Genomic DNA, 15593 nt, shown 5'->3' on the forward strand with positions numbered 1-15593 from the left:
TTTAAGTGTTGTTTTTATGAATTTGATATTTTCTTTTCTTTGTATTTCTTTTTTATCCAATAAGCGTTATTACAGTTATGTATTATTGTATTTAACTTGTTGTTGTTGTTGTTGTGGGATGGGAATGTCAGTGTGTTGAAGACTTTCCCTACATTTTATGGCATTTTAATGTTTTTACCTCTTTTGGTCTTTCCTCTGATGTGTATCATGTCTTTTATCATGTTCATTATTAGTTAACACTAACTTCTACGTGTGTTCATCTGTAACGCCCACGTGTTTTGTGATTTTAGGCCATAAATATCTTACACAGGTGCTGCTTCTAACTGTCCCATCAGGGCACACAGGTGCTGCTTCTAACTGTCCCATCAGGGCACACAGGTGCTGCTTCGAACTGTCCCATCAGGGCACACAGGTGCTGCTTCTAACTGTCCCATCAGGGCACACAGGTGCTGCTTCGAACTGTCCCATCAGGGCACACAGGTGCTGCTTCTAACTGTCCCATCAGGGCACACAGGTGCTGCTTCTAACTGTCCCATCAGGGCACACAGGTGCTGCTTCTAACTGTCCCATCAGGGTACACAGGTGCTGCTTCTAACTGTCCCATCAGGGCACACAGGTGCTGCTTCTAACTGTCCCATCAGGGCACACAGGTGCTGCTTCTAACGGTCCCATCAGGGCACACAGGTGCTGCTTCTAACTGTCCCGTCAGGGCACACAGGTGCTGCTTCTAACTGTCCCGTCAGGGCACACAGGTGCTGCTTCTAACTGTCCCGTCAGGGCACACAGGTGCTGCTTCTAACTGTCCCGTCAGGGCACACAGGTGCTGCTTCTAACTGTCCCGTCAGGGCACACAGGTGCTGCTTCTAACTGTCCCGTCAGGGCACACAGGTGCTGCTTCTAACTGTCCCGTCAGGGCACACAGGTGCTGCTTCTAACTGTCCCGTCAGGGCACACAGGTGCTGCTTCTAACTGTCCCGTCAGGGCACACAGGTGCTGCTTCTAACTGTCCCGTCAGGGCACACAGGTGCTGCTTCTAACTGTCCCGTCAGGGCACACAGGTGCTGCTTCTAACGGTCCCATCAGGGCACACAGGTGCTGCTTCTAACGGTCCCATCAGGGCACACAGGTGCTGCTTCTAACGGTCCCATCAGGGCACACAGGTGCTGCTTCTAACGGTCCCATCAGTGCACACAGGTGCTGCTTCTAACGGTCCCATCAGGGCACGCAGGTGCTGCTTCTAACGGTCCCATCAGGGCACGCAGGTGCTGCTTCTAACGGTCCCATCAGGGCACGCAGGTGCTGCTTCTAACTGTCCCATCAGGGCACGCAGGTGCTGCTTCTAACGGTCCCATCAGGGCACACAGGTGCTGCTTCTAACGGTCCCATCAGGGCACACAGGTGCTGCTTCTAACGGTCCCATCAGGGCACACATGTGCTGCTTCTAACTGTCCCATCAGGGCACACAGGTGCTGCTTCTAACTGTCCCATCAGGGCACACAGGTGCTGCTTCTAACGGTCCCATCAGGGCACACAGGTGCTGCTTCTAACTGTCCCATCAGGGCACACAGGTGCTGCTTCTAACTGTCCCAGCATCAGTGCTTGAATGCAACACAACCGTTAGACACAAAGGAGCACAGAGTCCCTCCCGTCACTTTCTCCTTGTTAGCAGGCTCTAATTAACTTTTCTCTGTGTGCCTCGACTAATATTTACACGTGCATCTATGGCAACTGTGCTTTGTGAGGCGGCCTATTCTAGTCTCCGCATTCTTCGGGAGATTGGCATCTTAAAAGGGGGATCGGAAAGGTGTAAAAAGCCTGAATGACCCTCACAGTAACTCACTGATTGCTACATCATCGCGTCACAGTTGAGCTCCGGGGCAGTATGGGTAAATTTGTACAGTTGTCTACACAGATTAGACCATACAGGAACTGCAGGGGGGCGGGGGTGTGTGTGTGTGTGTGTGTGTGTGTGTGTGTGTGTGTGTGTGTGTGTGTGTGTGTGTGTGTGTGTGTGTGTGTGTGTGTGTGTGTGTGTGTGTGTGTGTGTGTGTGTGTGTGTGTGTGTGTGTGTGTGTGTGTGTGTGTGTGTGTGTGTGTGTGTGTGTGTGTGTGTGTGTGTGTGTGTGTGTGTGTGTGTGTGTGTGTGTGTGTGTGTGTGTGTGTGTTCTTTCCGATCTCAAATCAACCTTATTGTTGTGTTTTTATATATTGTTGTTTTAATGAAATTTAGCATGAAAAACTGCATTATTATTATTATTAATTATTCTTCTTGGTCGATCCTTTTGACTATTTTTCTTTGTCTTTTCTTTGTATTTATTTGTATTTATTCTTTTCTTTTTGATTTAATGACTGTTACAACTGTCATTTATAATTGTATTTAACTTGTTGTTGTTGTTGTTGTTGTTGTTTTGAGATGGTAATGTCATATCAGTGTGTTGAAGACGTTCCCTTTTAATAAAGCCTATAGTTAGAGCTGGTTACCCTACGTTTAAGAGGGATCGCTTTGACTGTCTTTCGGTTGTACTTTATCTCTTTTTATTTGTATTTATCATGTATTTTATAATTTGTGCAAAATAACGATTTACTTTGTGGAACCATCTCCACGATCATATCCAAAATCCATGCCATATGAATCACTTGCATTCCAGACGCTGTGCATATTCACATATCGATAAACTTTGATTTGATGTCAACGTGTCCTTCTTTGTGTCTCCAAAGCCTCTCCTGTGAAATGCCAAGTGCTTCATGAGTGTTCCCAGGGTGCGTTTCACTTCTCTTAGTTCTCATTTCCTCGCTCCTCCCTCCTCGCTCCTCTGTCTCACCGGAAGTTGATTTGTCTGCGCCGTCTTGAGTAGCGTCCCAGTGGCCTTATTTCTGCCGGAGGAGCGAGGAGCGATAATCGAGGAACCACCAGACCATCCTCCGGTGAAATCCTCAGACACTCGCCCCGCCCCCTTACTGTGTACCGCTCACTGATTGGACGACGCAGCGCATGCACTGATCTGGCTACTGTCAGACGATCAGCTGTGCGGAGTCATCACAAACGGACGTGACTTCACGTGACGCTTAACGACGTCCCATCTTCTGCTTCCCTCAGCCGCTCTGCACCCCCCCTCCGTTTAAGCAGCATGGGGTCTGGAGCCTTCAGACATCCGCAACTCTGACTCTCCCCATTTTCAAATCACGCCTCAAAACATATCTCTTCACACTCGCATATCCACCCTGATCATTATCCATCACACATCCTCTGTTTTATTGATTTGGTTATTTGATTGATTTATAAACTGCATAGTCTTGTTTACGTCTCTTATGCTGGTGTTATGTATTGTGTATCTTGTTTTGTATGTGTTGCTACGGCGACCTTGAGAGCCTTGAAAGGCGCCTATATAAAATAAATGAATTATTATTATTGCTCTTGAAACTCATTGCCTGCTTCTCGTGGTTTCCTTGCGTCTCTCCTTGCTTCCCTGGTGGGAGGGACTAGTCGCAAGGAATCCATTTAACCGAAGTGAACGCAGCGCCGGTCTCTGCTGTGTTGGATACCTGAGGATGGAGGTGAAACTCCTCCCTGCAGATTGAACAGGGTTGAGCCGAGTCTCCGTGATGAACAGATCTCATTTTGACCCGAGTCCAGTCCTCCTCCGTCAGCCTCTCTGCAGGGGAGGCCACCAAACCCAACTTCTGAGCTGCAACACAGAAAAGCACTGGTTTCAAACAAGAAGAACAACTTAAAGGTCATCTCATGCTATGTGTAGGCAATAGCACAGGTCTCAGATATATAAATATATAAAAAACATCTAGCCACGCCTCATATCCCTCTATTTCACTTCCTGTTTCTAAAGTGCTGATTTGGGGAGAAAGCTTAAAAGAGGAGGGTCTGAGCTCATGCGGGACCCGGCAGCTACCGTCTAAACTAAACGCTGCCGTGATGAAATGCCATATCATGGATTATCAAGGATCTGAAACAGTCTGGAGCTCAAAGGCTTTCTCTCTTGCCGGTTACACCACAAGGTGAGTTCCTTTCTACTTCCTGCTTCTTCACACACATGCTCTCCAGTACAGGTTAGCTCTGAGTGCTAGCGATGCTAATGTAAACACCGAACATATTACGTCCAAAACAGTCGGGCATTGTTTCTGATAGCAGCTTTCTGATTGGGCCGTGGGTCCACATTTCAGATGTTACGTCATATCGGACGCACATCTGGATCAGCTCCGTTGTTCCCCGTTTTTAGAGATTTGGGTACGGAGGAAAAGAGAGGGTTTTATTTTCTGACGCTGCGTGAGTTCCCCGACACACCGGGGACACATGGATGGAGAGAAGACATCACAAAGTGCATTTTGCATGATAGGTCCCCTTTAAAAGACAGGATTCATAAAGAAGTAACTGTATTCCTTTACAGTTCAATAAAACAGATCAGATTATGTCACACTTCCAGAAATTGAGGATTACAAGTAAAAACTAAACAGAGCATAGATTTTATATACTGCATAATCATGAGAAATGAAGTATTCCCACACTGTAGTGTGCCATATACTACTTATCCTGATTAAAATCGAGCAATAAAACACATTAGAAGCCAGTTTGAAGAGGTGAGTTTTGTTCCTTTTGGATTGTTTATGTTCTCACCACCAGATACCAAATCAAATTCCTTGTATGTGTAATAAACTTGATTCTGATGTTTTACTGTGCATTTTACCTAGGGTTAAAGGCGGTGGAGCCGAATCCAGCACATATTCTGTCTCCTCCTGCTGATCTGGGGTCTGCAGGCCGTTGACTTCCACTCTTTTTCGAGTTGATTTCCATTTGCACTTCCACAAAGGGTCTTCAGGGGAGAAATGTGGAAACAGCAGGCTGCGAGTGATGTGGTCTTGGAACGCAGCCGAGGTGATCACCAGCTTGTTGCTCGCTTTAGACGCCAAACCCTGTGAACATAGGATAGTTATGTTCAGAATGACTTTCAGAAGGGAGTCAGGACTCAGAGACACGAGGAGAGCTGGAGCTCTGATGGAGTCAGGACTCAGAGACACGAGGAGAGCTGGAGCTCTGATGGAGTCAGGACTCAGAGACACGAGGAGAGCTGGAGCTCTGATGGAGTCAGGACTCAGAGACACGAGGAGAGCTGGAGCTCTGATGGAGTCAGGACTCAGAGACACGAGGAGAGCTGGAGCTCTGATGGAGTCAGGACTCAGAGACACGAGGAGAGCTGGAGCTCTGATGGAGTCAGGACTCAGAGACACGAGGAGAGCTGGAACTCTGATGGAGTCAGGACTCAGAGACACGAGGAGCTCCGATATCAAACACTGACGGTTTATTTGGAGCTTCGGCCGGAGAATTCACGAGACAAGTCCCGGGCCACGGTCTGACCACAGGGTTGAGATGCCACCATCAGTCCTGAAGAGCCCTCCTGCAGCTCCAGGTTTTAGTTCAGAGTGTAATAATCAGCATTCTTCACTGGAGAGACTAAACAGCTGAGGACACTGAATCACAGTTGTTGTCTCTTACGGCTCGAGGTCATCTCCACCCCGAGAAGGAAGTGTTCCAGGTGTCCCACAACAATGACTATCTCTGACCGAGAGCTGCCCGGTCACAAACTGGCAACAACAACAACTTGCTAGAGCAGCCCCTCCTTACGGGAGATGAGGCTGCTCAAGGTCGGTCAGCTGCGTCAGAGGGCGAAGGAGGAGGAGGACATGCAGGGTGAATTATTCCCTGACAGGAAGTACTGCACTTAAGTACACATTTGAGGTACTTGTACTTTACCACAATATTTTCATTTTATACTTCTACTCTACGACATTTTGAAAGCCAATGTTCCAGCTTGTTGCCTGGTTTAGGAAAGCCCTGTGAAGAAAGAATATTAATAAGAGAGGTTAGATAAGAAGTACTTTATTGATCACAATGTGGGAAGTGTTTGTGTTGCAGCAGCATAAAAGTAGACATGGCATTGTACAATACAAATTAAAAAGACTACAAATAAGTAGAAAATATACATGTTGAATTTACAAATGAACAATAACAAATACACAAGTATGTGAGGGATGGATGAATTAAATATTGAACTGAATATATGAATGTGAAATGTACAGTGAGATTTTAAGTCCAATATAATAATAACAATGCTTATAATTACTGCGTTTCAGAGGAGGAAAGTACTGCACTTAAGTACACATTTGAGGTACTTGTACATTACCAGAGTATTTTCATTTTATACTACTTTATTCTTCTTCTCTACTACATTTTGGAAGCCAATGTTGTACTTTTTACCCCACTAAAATTATATTTACGGATGTATTTACTCATATTTACACACAATACTTAGGAAATACTTTTACAATATGAGTATTTGGAGTAGATTAAACCATCTAACATTATATTTAAGTCACTAAAACTACGAGTGGGTTAACTCAAAGCTACAGTTTCTTAAAAATGTGAAGATTTTCTGCTTTTGCTTTTAAATATTTAAAAAATATTTAGGCCTACATATTTTTTTCTGCATATTCTGAATACTTTAATTAAATGTTTCTGACCACTCTCAAGGCAGTACTTTGACTTGAAATTGACTGTTTTTACAGTGTGGTATTACTACTTTTACTCAAGTAACAGTTTACATGGGACTTTGCACAACTTTCTAACCTTTGCGTATTAAATACACAATTAGTATTTAACTCAGAATTAGCTAAACATTGTGAAACCTGCTGTCTGACCACATAGTATGAGGAATATAAAATGCTAGGAATATACAATTCTAATTGTCAAATACAAATAACTATTGTAGCAACAAGTGCTTTAACAATAAGCCTCACCTCATTGTATGCATTTATAAGAAAGTGCGTTGCTTGTTTTCAGTGTAAAACGAAACGGTTTGCGGGTAAACTCACACGGGTGTTTGCTAATGGCTAACTCATTAGCAGCAGGCGCAAAACAAAACAACCCAGTTGGGATTTAACCCCGACCACTTTCGGATCAACGTAGCTCTGCGTGATTACGTCATGTATAAAGAGAACGTCGTCTTTCAAACGACACTCACTTCGACCATATAAAGCCAGATATGTGTAAGAAAAAGACTTAATGAACACAAAGAGAGTAAACCTGAACATATATCAACATATCTCTCCTTGTATTATGAATAAACAATTAAGCTAACTGTGGTGAAAAACAGTTTAAAATCCAAACCTTCCGCATTGCCATCCTATAAACGCAGTGTTAGTGGTTGCCAGGTAACCAGTCAAGGCCCGCCTCCTCCCCCCAAATGGAGCCTCATCGATGCCTCTGATTGGCTGAGCCGTGTCAGCTGGTTGGTTGTTTTTTAAAAGTCATTGTAATGTGTTTTATGTATTTAAATAGTTATGTACTTTTCATTTCTTAAGTGAGATATATTTCTAAAGGCTTGTGAATTAGTTATATATATTTTTTTGTAATGTTTAACACATCATTTTTATGTAATGGCTTACATGTTAGTCAAGTGCGCGAGACCATGCAAAACACATGAGATAATGTACACTGCAAACACACACTTCTTTCATCCTTAAATACATTATTTGAATCATTTCATCCTATTTTACTTTATACTGTTACTCCACTCCCATTGGGATAAGAAAACATTACCTTTTAGTCAAATAATTGTATTTTTATTTGCATGCTTAGCAGAAAACATGTAATTTCACCAAAGAAAGATGCAGGAGTTTTAATTGTAACTGTTTTAATTGAGGTATAGGATCTAAATACTTGTTGATAGTTTTAAATATACAACATGTGTGACGTCTATCCCCTCTGTCACCGTGCAGAGACAATCCAGCTCTTTGAAATCCACGTCTCGATCTCCCCTAATGATTATTTTATTGTCAGGGAGTTGTCAGAGAGGAGGTGATTGTGCAGGTGAGTCAGGAGCTGTCGTCACAAAGCTAAGCTGCTCATACCTGTGCCGTGAGCTCAGGATCCCTCCCAGGTCACATGGAAAACCATACACACACACACACACACACACACACACACACACACACACACACACACACACACACACACACACACACACACACTTTCTGTGATGAAAAGCCTGCTGTATTTCACACACACAGCGTTGGGTGGTTGTATTTCTAGTCAACTACATGTATTTAATACCTTTACAGATGTGGATGAATGATGTGAAATATAATCAAGTGTTGAATCAGACTTGAGTTCCACCTGGAGTGAATCCACCAGCTACCCTGCAGTCTACAAAGTACTTCAGACTAGCTGCACCAGCTACCCTGCAGTCTACAAAGTACTTCAGACTAGCTGCACCTTCACCAGCTACCCTGCAGTCTACAAAGTACTTCAGACTAGCTGCACCTTCACCAGCTCTGAGAACACTTTCATGATCAATCATTATAAAACATATCAGATATATTATTCTGAAATGGACCAATCTGCACAACGACTACTTTCACTGTCTTTCACTATATTCTGATGAGAATACTTTTCTACTTTCACTTGAGGAACATTTTGAATGAGGACTTTTACTGTAACAGAGTATTCCTACACTCTGGTACTTCTACTTTTACTCAAGTACAAGATCAGAGTACTTCTACTTTTACTACAAGATCTGAGTACTTCTACTTTTACTCAAGTACAAGATCTGAGTACTTCTACTTTTACTCAAGTACAAGATCTGAGTACTTCTACTTTTACTCAAGTACAAGATCTGAGTACTTCTACTTTTACTCAAGTACAAGACCTGAGTACTTCTACTTTTACTCAAGTACTAGATCTGAATACTTCTACTTTTACTCAAGTACAAGATCTGAGTACTTCTACTTTTACTCAAGAACAAGATCTGAGTACTTCTACCTTTACTCAAGTACAAGATCTGAGTACTTCTACTTTTACTCAAGTACAAGATCTGAGTACTTCTACTTTTACTCAAGTACTAGATCTGAGTACTTCTACTACTAGTACTGTCTTTTTAACATGGTCTTTCGAATTTAAATGTTCTAATTTTCGAACTGTTAAACATGGTTTTCTTTCTCTTAATTAATTATTTTGTGTGTTTTGTATTTCTTCTCAATGGATTGTGTTTTCTCTGTTTGATCCTGTAAAGCACTTTCAATTGCATTACTGTATGAATTGTGCTATACAAATAAATTGCCTTGCCTTGCTTTTACTCAAGTACTAGATCTGAGTCATTCTCCCACCTCTCTCTGTGTGTGTGTGTGTGTGTGTGTGTGTGTGTGTGTGTGTGTGTGTGTGTGTGTGTGTGTGTGTGTGTGTGTGTGTGTGTGTGTGTGTGTGTGTGTGTGTGTGCGTGTGTGTGTGTGTGTGTGTGTGTGTGTGTGTGTGTGTGAGTCTTTTAAAATGCTTTGCAGCCTCGATGTGTTCAGGGAGAGTCGGTGAAAAGCAGATGTCCGAGGAGAAGGCTAACGGTGAGGCCTGTCAATCCAGAGCGCGTTCTAAGAAAACAAAAAGCGAAGACGAGGAGGAAACCCCTGAAAACTCCTGAGCTTCTCAAGAGGCTGCTGCATTCTTGAGATTAGGGCAAGAAAAACGCAGACCACTGCCGCTAATGCCCCAGACAAAGGCGTGGAACAATTTATTAGCTAAGAATTCAAGCTCGGAGCTGAATCAAAGGCCCCGTCGTCCCATCGCCAGACTCAGGCTTTGTTTTGTTATTTTAAGTAAATAATCACGCTTAAAAGATACGGCAGACGTTCCTCCCATAAAGCCGGCATTCTTCCAACTGTCATCAGACGGGATTTCGCTGTGCGCTTTAATTTTCAACAGGTACATTGTTGGTCGTTTTCTTTATGAATACCATTTTAAAGAGCTTTTTATTTAACTTTCTTCCCCCCTTCCCCCTGGACCTCTTTCCCTGAGCTGTGGTATTTCTGAAAAGACAACTCCGCTTGACGTGCAAAGAGCTGACGACTGTCATGGGAATTTATAATAATACAATATATACAGAGGGGCAAGAAAGTATTTAGTCAGCCACCAATTGTGCAAGTTCTCCCACTTAAAAAGATGAGAGAGGACTGTAATGTTCATCCTAGGTACACTTCAACTATGAGAGACAAAATGGGGGGAAATAATCCAGGAAATCACATTGTAGGATTTTTAATGAATTAATTGGTAAAATAAGTATTTGGTCTCCTCCAAACAAACAAGATGTCTGGCTCTCACAGACCTGTAACTTCTTCTCTAAGAGCCTCCTCTGTCCTCCACTCGTTAACTGTACTAATGGCACCTGTTTGAACTCGTTATCAGTATAAAAGACACCTGTCCACAACCTCAAACAGTCACACTCCAAACTCCACTATGGCCAAGACCAAAGAGCCGTCAAAGGACACCAGAAACACAATGGTAGACCTGCACCAGGCTGGGAAGACTGCATCTGCAACAGGTAAGCAGCTTGGTGTGAAGAAAACAACTGTGGGAGCCATTATTAGAAAATGGAAGACATACAAGACCACTGATAATCTCCCTCGATCTGGGGCTCCACGCCAGATCTCACCCCGTGGGGTCAAAATGATCACAAGACCGGTGAGCAAAGATCCAGAACCACACGGGGGGACCGAGTCCATGACCTGCAGAGAGCTGGGACCAGAGTAACAAAGGCTACCGTCAGTAACACACTACGCCGCCAGGGACTCACATCCTGCAGTGCCAGACGTGTCCCCCTGCTGAAGCCAGGACATGTCCAGGCCCGTCTGAAGTCTGCTAGAGAGCATTTAGATGATCCAGAAGAGGATTGGGAGAATGTCATATGGTCAGATGAAACCAAAATAGAACTGTTTGGTAAAAACTCAACTAGACGTGTTTGGAGGAGAAAGAATGCTGAGTTGCATCCAAAGAACCTACTGTGAAACATGGGGGTGGAAACATCATGCTTTGGGGCTTTCTGCAAAGGGACCAGGACGACTGATCCGTGTGAAGGAAAGAATGAATGGGGCCATGTATCGTGAGATGTTGAGTGACAACCTCCTTCCATCAGCAAGGGCATTGAAGATGAAACGTGGCTGGGTCTTTCAGCATGACAATGATCCCAAACACACCGCCCGGGCGACGAAGGAGTGGCTTCGTAAGAAGCATTTCAAGGTCCTGGAGTGGCCTAGCCAGTCTCCAGATCTCAACCCCGTAGAAAATCTTTGGAGGGAGTTGAAAGTCCGTGTTGCCCAGCGACAGCCCCAAAACATCACTGCTCTAGAGGATATCTGCATGGAGGAACGGGCCAACGTACCAGCAACAGTGAACACCTCGTGGAGATTACAGAAAACCATTGACCTCTGTCATTGCCAACAAAGGGTATATAACAAAGTATTGAGATGAACTTTTGTTATTGACCAAATACTTATTTTCCACCATAATTTGCAAATAAATTCTTTAAAAATCAGACAATGTGATTTTCTGGATTTTTTTTTTTCTCTCATTCTGTCTCTCATAGTTGAAGTGTACCAGGATGACAATTACAGGCCTCATCTTTTTAAGTGGGAGAACTTGCACAATTGGTGGCTGACTAAATACTTGTTTGCCCCACTGTATATAGGTTTCCTAACTACTAAATGTTCTCAGACAGAAGGGTGTCGCCTTGACCATTGTCAGGCAATTATATATACATGGGTGTTAGGGTTGTAATTAACACACTATACTTACTGTACTATACCTGTGTCTCTTCCCTGTATAAAGTCATTGTTTTTCTGTGTAACTTGGTCAGATTCTTGCGCCACATCAGTGGTGCAGGTTATCTGTCCTTCCAGCTGGAAATAGATGCTATAACTCATTATTAAATAACACAACTTTAGTTTAAGCTTGTATATTTGTTCTTTTCTTACCAGAAGGTGATTAAGTGAAACCACGACTTGTGAAGATGTGTGCAATGCAACAGGTTGTGCCAGGGGCGGACTGGCCATTGGGAATACCGGGAGTATCCCCGGTGGGCCGGTGCTGTGTGTGGGCCGGAGGGCCAAAACAAACAAAAAAAAGTTTCTAAAAAAAAAAAAAAGATTCTTTTTTTTTTGCCTAAATCCTACCGGCCCACATTTGTAAGTGTTCCGGCCCAGCCCAGTGGGGTGTGGCCAGGGTTGGGTTGTAACGGAATACATGTAACGGCGTTACGTAATCAGAATACAAAAATCAAGTAACTGTATTCAGCTCGTGTTACATTTGAAAAACGAGTAATCTGATTACAGTTACTTTCGTAAACCTGAAGTGAATACATTTTGGAATACTTATTGGTGGAAAGATTTCCTCACAACATGTAATATTCATTACTAAAGGTACAGCCATGTCTGGTTTCTTGCTCAAGGGCACCACGGCAGGGCAGGAGGTGAACTGGGACCTCTCCAAGTAGAAGTCCACACTCCAAATAGGTCTGGTCGGGGACTTGAACCGGCGACCCTACGGCTCACAGTCCAAGCCCCTACTGACTGCCATAGATTTAGTCCCTAATTTTGCTCTCAAAATGGACCAGATTGATGCGTTTAACTTCGACATTTAAAAACAAATCTTCCCGGGGGAGCTTGCCCCCGGACCCCCCTAGAGGAGGTGAGGTCCATCACCTGCCCACACCCCCTGTTAAATTGTCTCACCCACATTGAGGATGCTTCGTACGTCGCCCATGTTTTATTCCATGTGTCAAGTCAGGCAAATTGGGTCAAAATGTTATTGCATCAATGATCTGTTAACATTAAAATCACTAAATATGCCATAACAATTTTTGCTCTAGGCAACTCAAGGGCTCAGGTAATGTGATACTATGTGAATAATTGTCCAAGATAACATCAAATGCAGGGTTTTTTGTTAAGTAACATACTTTCGTCGCCGGCCGGCCGATACATGCCGCGCATTAAGTGGGCCTGTCTGTCAATTAATCCCCGGGCCACTTTTTCCCCCCAGTCCGCCCCTGGGTTGTGCTAATGCTAACAGAGATGAACTAAACCACTGATTCATCGCAGGAAATACCACGCGAGACCAACATGACGGTGATCAATAACTGAGTAAATAAAGCATCTAGCTGGGAGTCAACGCGCCACACTTTCATGGGTTCATACCAAACGGGTGTGTTTTCCATACATCATGTACTGTGATATATCACATTGTTGTCAAATGAGTAATCGCCGTGAGATATAGATGAGAGAGGGCAGCCCATAATAGTTAATTAACAATTATGTCAGCCAGTGAGATGACCAGGAGACCAATCACTTTGATAGGAGAGACAGTGGAGGGGGAAAGAAATCTAATTATTTTATGACCTGACCCATAATGCTTCCTTAACATGACTTTAATCACTGCGCGGTGGATAGGAGTCCCCCAAAGGCATTCTGGGAGTGAACCAGAGGAGGAGCTTCACTATTCTCCGTTATCTCCTGCGTCATTGCTGAGTAAGTAAGCTATAAAAGAACACAGCCATCATTACCGCCGTTTGGTTGCTTTTTAGAGAGATGGAGCTCCTAATGATTAGACATGTCCTTTGTAAATGAAATACAAATCACCCCGGGCTTTTGGTTTTACTTCATTTACTAAGTGCTACATTACCTCATACTTTGGACCTAACAATGGATTTCCCATAAATCTCCGGCTGGTTGAAATGATGGAGGGGCTCACATATCACGAAACGTGCCAGTGCTTATTAGCACTTGAGAAGTTATTGATCGAGCGTTTTGATTAATATCCACTGGGGGGCTATGCTGGCATTCAGAAGGGAGTCTGCTGTGAAACTGGCTGGGACTTTTCCCTTCACTTTGTGCTGAGACGACAGCCACTGCTGCGTCACCATGCCAGGAATAAAGCCCTCCTATTTCCCAATTCTTCACCATTATTCAAACATAAATATATTGAGACTATGGAGGGCTGGCTTATGTCTGGGTCAGCACCAGGTTGGCAACACGGTTGAATAATTAGCAAACAGACAGCGTATGGTCCTGAAACACACTCAAGGATCCTGGAATGGATATCGTGAGATGCATCGGGACGAGTTAAGTGATTAGTCTTCCGTGAAATGATATTTATTTTGTATTTTTTCCGGTTGCTGACATCTGCAAACGGGCTACAACGGTCCAAAACATTCCCATTAAGAGATACAGTCTGCAAAGGAGCTTCAAGAATGTTTTTGTCTATAGTTCCCACTGCTCCCAGTCACCATCCTAAGCTAAGCTAACCCTAAGCTAACCTCGCTTTACTGTGTGTACAAATACAAGAATCATCCTAACAAATACGAAATGTCCGTATATTTTAATCATGGATGCTAAGACAAATCACCTTCAAATGGCTGCAGCGGGAACGATAGCTTCTGGCAGGGTTGTGCGGCCATCTTTCTCCATAATGGACAATAATGGAGCAGAATCCATCACTAGCTCGAAATAGACCACCATAATGACCATAAATTGTGCCCTGTGAAGGCCTGAGCTCTGAAACCCAGCCACCCCGCTGCGTCTTTCAGCCTTACATTCTGACTGCATGCTGATTACATACAATGCACGTCCAGCGGAGTCAAATCACACCTTTTAGGAGCAGTCGGTCGAGCTTTGAGAGGTGTGACATAAAAGATGCCTGATTGACAACTTGACTTTACATTTCCCTGATGTCATTTCCACATCCATCAGTACTGTTTGACCGTATGTCTAAGATAAGGCTGTGGAGAATCACACACATATATCAAAGAGGAGCTACTGTAAACGTAATTACCTTGTTTTATTTTATTTCCTTAAAGGAGCTCCAGAATTAAATACGCAGGGCTTCTGGAGACTTCCTTTCAAAGTCCGTAAATCAGCCCCAGCTGCTATTTCCTCTGATTGAAACGAGTGCAAAGAGCATGAAGTTTGCCTGAGCTGTGGGGAATGTGTTTGTGGTGAGTCTCATAAATGCCAAGTTCTTTGGGCAATAAGAATAAATATCACAACCACTCTCTAGAATTACCACATGATTGGGGACTTTCCGCGTCTGCACAGGACTCCGCTGTCTCCTCCTCTAGATGTACTACAACGGATGAGTCCATATTTAGGGGAAGAGGGGTGGGAACATGGTGGGAAGAACCATATTTAGCCCGTCAATGCACAACATTTCACACTGCTTTAAACAAGAGTTTTAAAAAAAGGGGCCAAAACCAAAACAAACAGAGGCAACTTTAAACATGTTGGGTAACGAACATTAAATATAATTTTTCCGGGGGTACGTTCTATAAGTATGTCCTAAAGTACATACTTATACTACAGAAACTGCTTTTGTAAATGGCTACAGAGCTTAGTTGAATACTCAATGCTGATTGATCAATTTGGACATTCCAGAGGTTGTTATATTTCAATAACAGACCGTTGCTAAGGAGAGCATACCGTTACTAAGGAGAGCAGAACGTTGCTAAGGAGTCTGCAGAAAGAAGTCCCAAAAGAAAGAAGTTATTTGTTGTCCTTGATAGCACTTCCTTTATAGGGATGGTGTGCAAAATGAACTTCGGAGAGGCAGATGCATAACAATACTGCACCCTGATTGGTTAAAGGAAAGCAGGAAGTGGGAGGGGCTAATACGAGGGGTGTCATTCAGGGAACTAAGCCAGAAAATGACGAACACATTTTTACATATTTACTCCAGTTTCCTTTGGTTAACAACAACACCGACTATAACATACACT

At 43.5% G+C, this 15593-nt stretch overlaps 1 protein-coding gene across 4 annotated transcripts in view; it reads right to left on the reverse strand.

The window, feature by feature from the left end:
* Positions 1-15593, reverse strand: part of rnf32 (ring finger protein 32) — a 92669-nt gene that overhangs the window by 20140 nt on the left and 56936 nt on the right. For 3 of the 4 annotated variants that reach the window (XM_071206912.1, XM_034108351.2, XM_034108353.2), the window contains exons 1-3: positions 7175-7229; positions 4698-4923; positions 3544-3686 (exon numbers count right to left, since the gene is read on the reverse strand). In XM_071206912.1, the coding sequence (XP_071063013.1) occupies positions 3544-3686; positions 4698-4923; positions 7175-7189 (384 nt within the window). In that variant the 5' untranslated portion in view covers positions 7190-7229. Of the gene's footprint in view, positions 1-3543; positions 3687-4697; positions 4924-7174; positions 7230-15593 lie in introns of those variants that run through there. The other variant, XM_034108352.2, reaches the window with a different exon arrangement.

This window comes from Pseudochaenichthys georgianus, chromosome 20, assembly GCF_902827115.2.
Source record: "Pseudochaenichthys georgianus chromosome 20, fPseGeo1.2, whole genome shotgun sequence".
NCBI lineage: Eukaryota > Metazoa > Chordata > Actinopteri > Perciformes > Channichthyidae > Pseudochaenichthys > Pseudochaenichthys georgianus.